The sequence below is a fragment of the Anneissia japonica genome, unplaced genomic scaffold (genome assembly GCF_011630105.1).
Source record: "Anneissia japonica isolate Jap-2015-1 unplaced genomic scaffold, ASM1163010v1 scaffold285010_len649756_cov215, whole genome shotgun sequence".
Lineage (NCBI taxonomy): Eukaryota > Metazoa > Echinodermata > Crinoidea > Comatulida > Comatulidae > Anneissia > Anneissia japonica.
Window position 1 is genome coordinate 511972 of NW_022699253.1, and position 1844 is coordinate 513815.

Genomic DNA, 1844 nt, shown 5'->3' on the forward strand with positions numbered 1-1844 from the left:
TTCCTTTTTCCTTTCTTTTTCTTTCCCCTTCTTTCTCTTTCCCTCCCTCTCCCCTCTTTCTTTTCTCTTCTTACAGCCCGGTACGACGGCTTGGTCAGCCCGGTAAAAACCGTCATGGGGGACAGTCTGCCTACCTGCCCCCGCCTGTTACACCACTGCTTATAAGATGAATGGGAATATGAATCATGCAGATCTGGAATCAAATCTAGGTGGTGGGGTCAACATTCCTCCCCCGGGAAAATTTCTAGATGGCGGGAAATGAGCTTTCCCGACTTCTGACATGTCTTTAATTACTTTTATGTTCTTCAAAATTCAAGGTTTTCCCATCTTGAAAACGGTCAGGTAATTTTTGCCTATTGTTAATACAGTAAATAGGGCCTATGTGTGTATACATACATAACAATTTAAAAAAAATGAGTAGTTGCATACGAATTTTCCGTGAATCGATGAATCCCAAAAAGAAAGGGGGGTCCGGGGGTTCTTCCCCAGGAAAATTTTGATTCCTAGAAGGCGGGGAATGAGCTTTCCCGACGTCTGAGGTGTCTTTTAAATTAAAGTCATTAAAAAATATTTCAGAAGTCGGGAAATATCATTGTCCACCATTTAGAAATCAACATTTTCCCGGGAAGAAATCGAACCTCCCTTTCTCTGGGTTCATTGATTCATTGTAATAATTTTCAAGAGGGGAACACCTTCAGTTTTGAAGAACTTAAAAGTAATTAAGTTCTTTAAAATTCAAGGTTTTCCACTCTTGAAAACGGTCAGATAATTTTTCCCATTGTTAATACAGTAAATAGGCCTTATGTGTGTATACATACATAAAAGATTGAGTAAGTTGCATACGTAGTTTTTCCATGAATCGATAAATCCCAAAAAGAAAGGGGGGGAGGGTGGAGGTCCTGTGGTTCTTTCCCGGGAAAATTTTGATTCCTAGGTGGCGGGAAATGAGCTTTCCCGACTTCGGTGGTGTCTTTTAATGACTTTTAAATTCTTCAAAATTCAAGGTCCACACCCCCCCCCCCCTTGGAAATGATTCAATTAATCAATGAACTCCAAAGATAAAGAGGGTCTGGGTTTCCCCGGAAAAATTTTGATTTCTAGATGGCGGGAGATGAGCTTTCCTGACTTCTGAAATGTCTTTTAAATTTCTTCAAAATTCGAGTAGTTGCGCATGCGTATCCTTTTTTCTCCATGAATCGATAAATCCCAAAAAGAAAAGGTGGTCCGGGGGTTCTCCCCCGGGAAAATTTTGATTCCTAGATGGCGGGAATTGAGCTTTCCCGACATTTGAAGTGTGTTTTAATGAATTTTATGTTCTTCAAAATTCTAATTTTCTAATAGCAACAAAAAAAAAAAAAATTGAAAAATCAGCTCACGGGTCCTGAAAAGGTAGGTCTAGATTTCTTTTCTTTTCCCCCTTTTTTGTTGCCCAAGGGAGGGGTCAGGACCCATGACCCCCTCCCCCAGATCCGCCAATGTGAATTGCAAGAAAATGTAACTCGGTCGGGTACTGGATAAACATTCTCTTTCCCATCCTTCTCCTCCTTCTTCCCTCCTTCTTTTTTTGCATTTCCGATCATACAAAAATTTCCAGACATTATATATTTTTCGCCAAAAAGTGGCCATGAAATGCTTAAAATGAGACACGGGTTAGGCTACTGTGTACGGTACCTTGCTTGCTTAGAAGCTTGGGTTGAATAGACGATTCAGTGGCCGATGCGATTGGACTTGACACATTTGGCATAGAAACAGCCTGAGAAGTATAAAAGACAAAAAAACTAGATTATGTTGCAACGTGGTCATAATATCATTTTCGTATACACGGGAGTAGGCTGGGGGTTGAG

At 40.6% G+C, this 1844-nt stretch overlaps 1 protein-coding gene across 1 annotated transcript in view; it reads right to left on the minus strand.

Annotated features, from left to right (window-relative positions):
* LOC117102904 (p53-induced death domain-containing protein 1-like) overlaps positions 1–1844 on the minus strand; it is an 8449-nt gene that overhangs the window by 2451 nt on the left and 4154 nt on the right. Inside the window, exon 5 of the mRNA XM_033243353.1 lies at positions 1672–1753. Within this exon, the coding sequence (XP_033099244.1) occupies positions 1672–1753 (82 nt within the window). The remainder of the gene's footprint in view (positions 1–1671; positions 1754–1844) is intronic.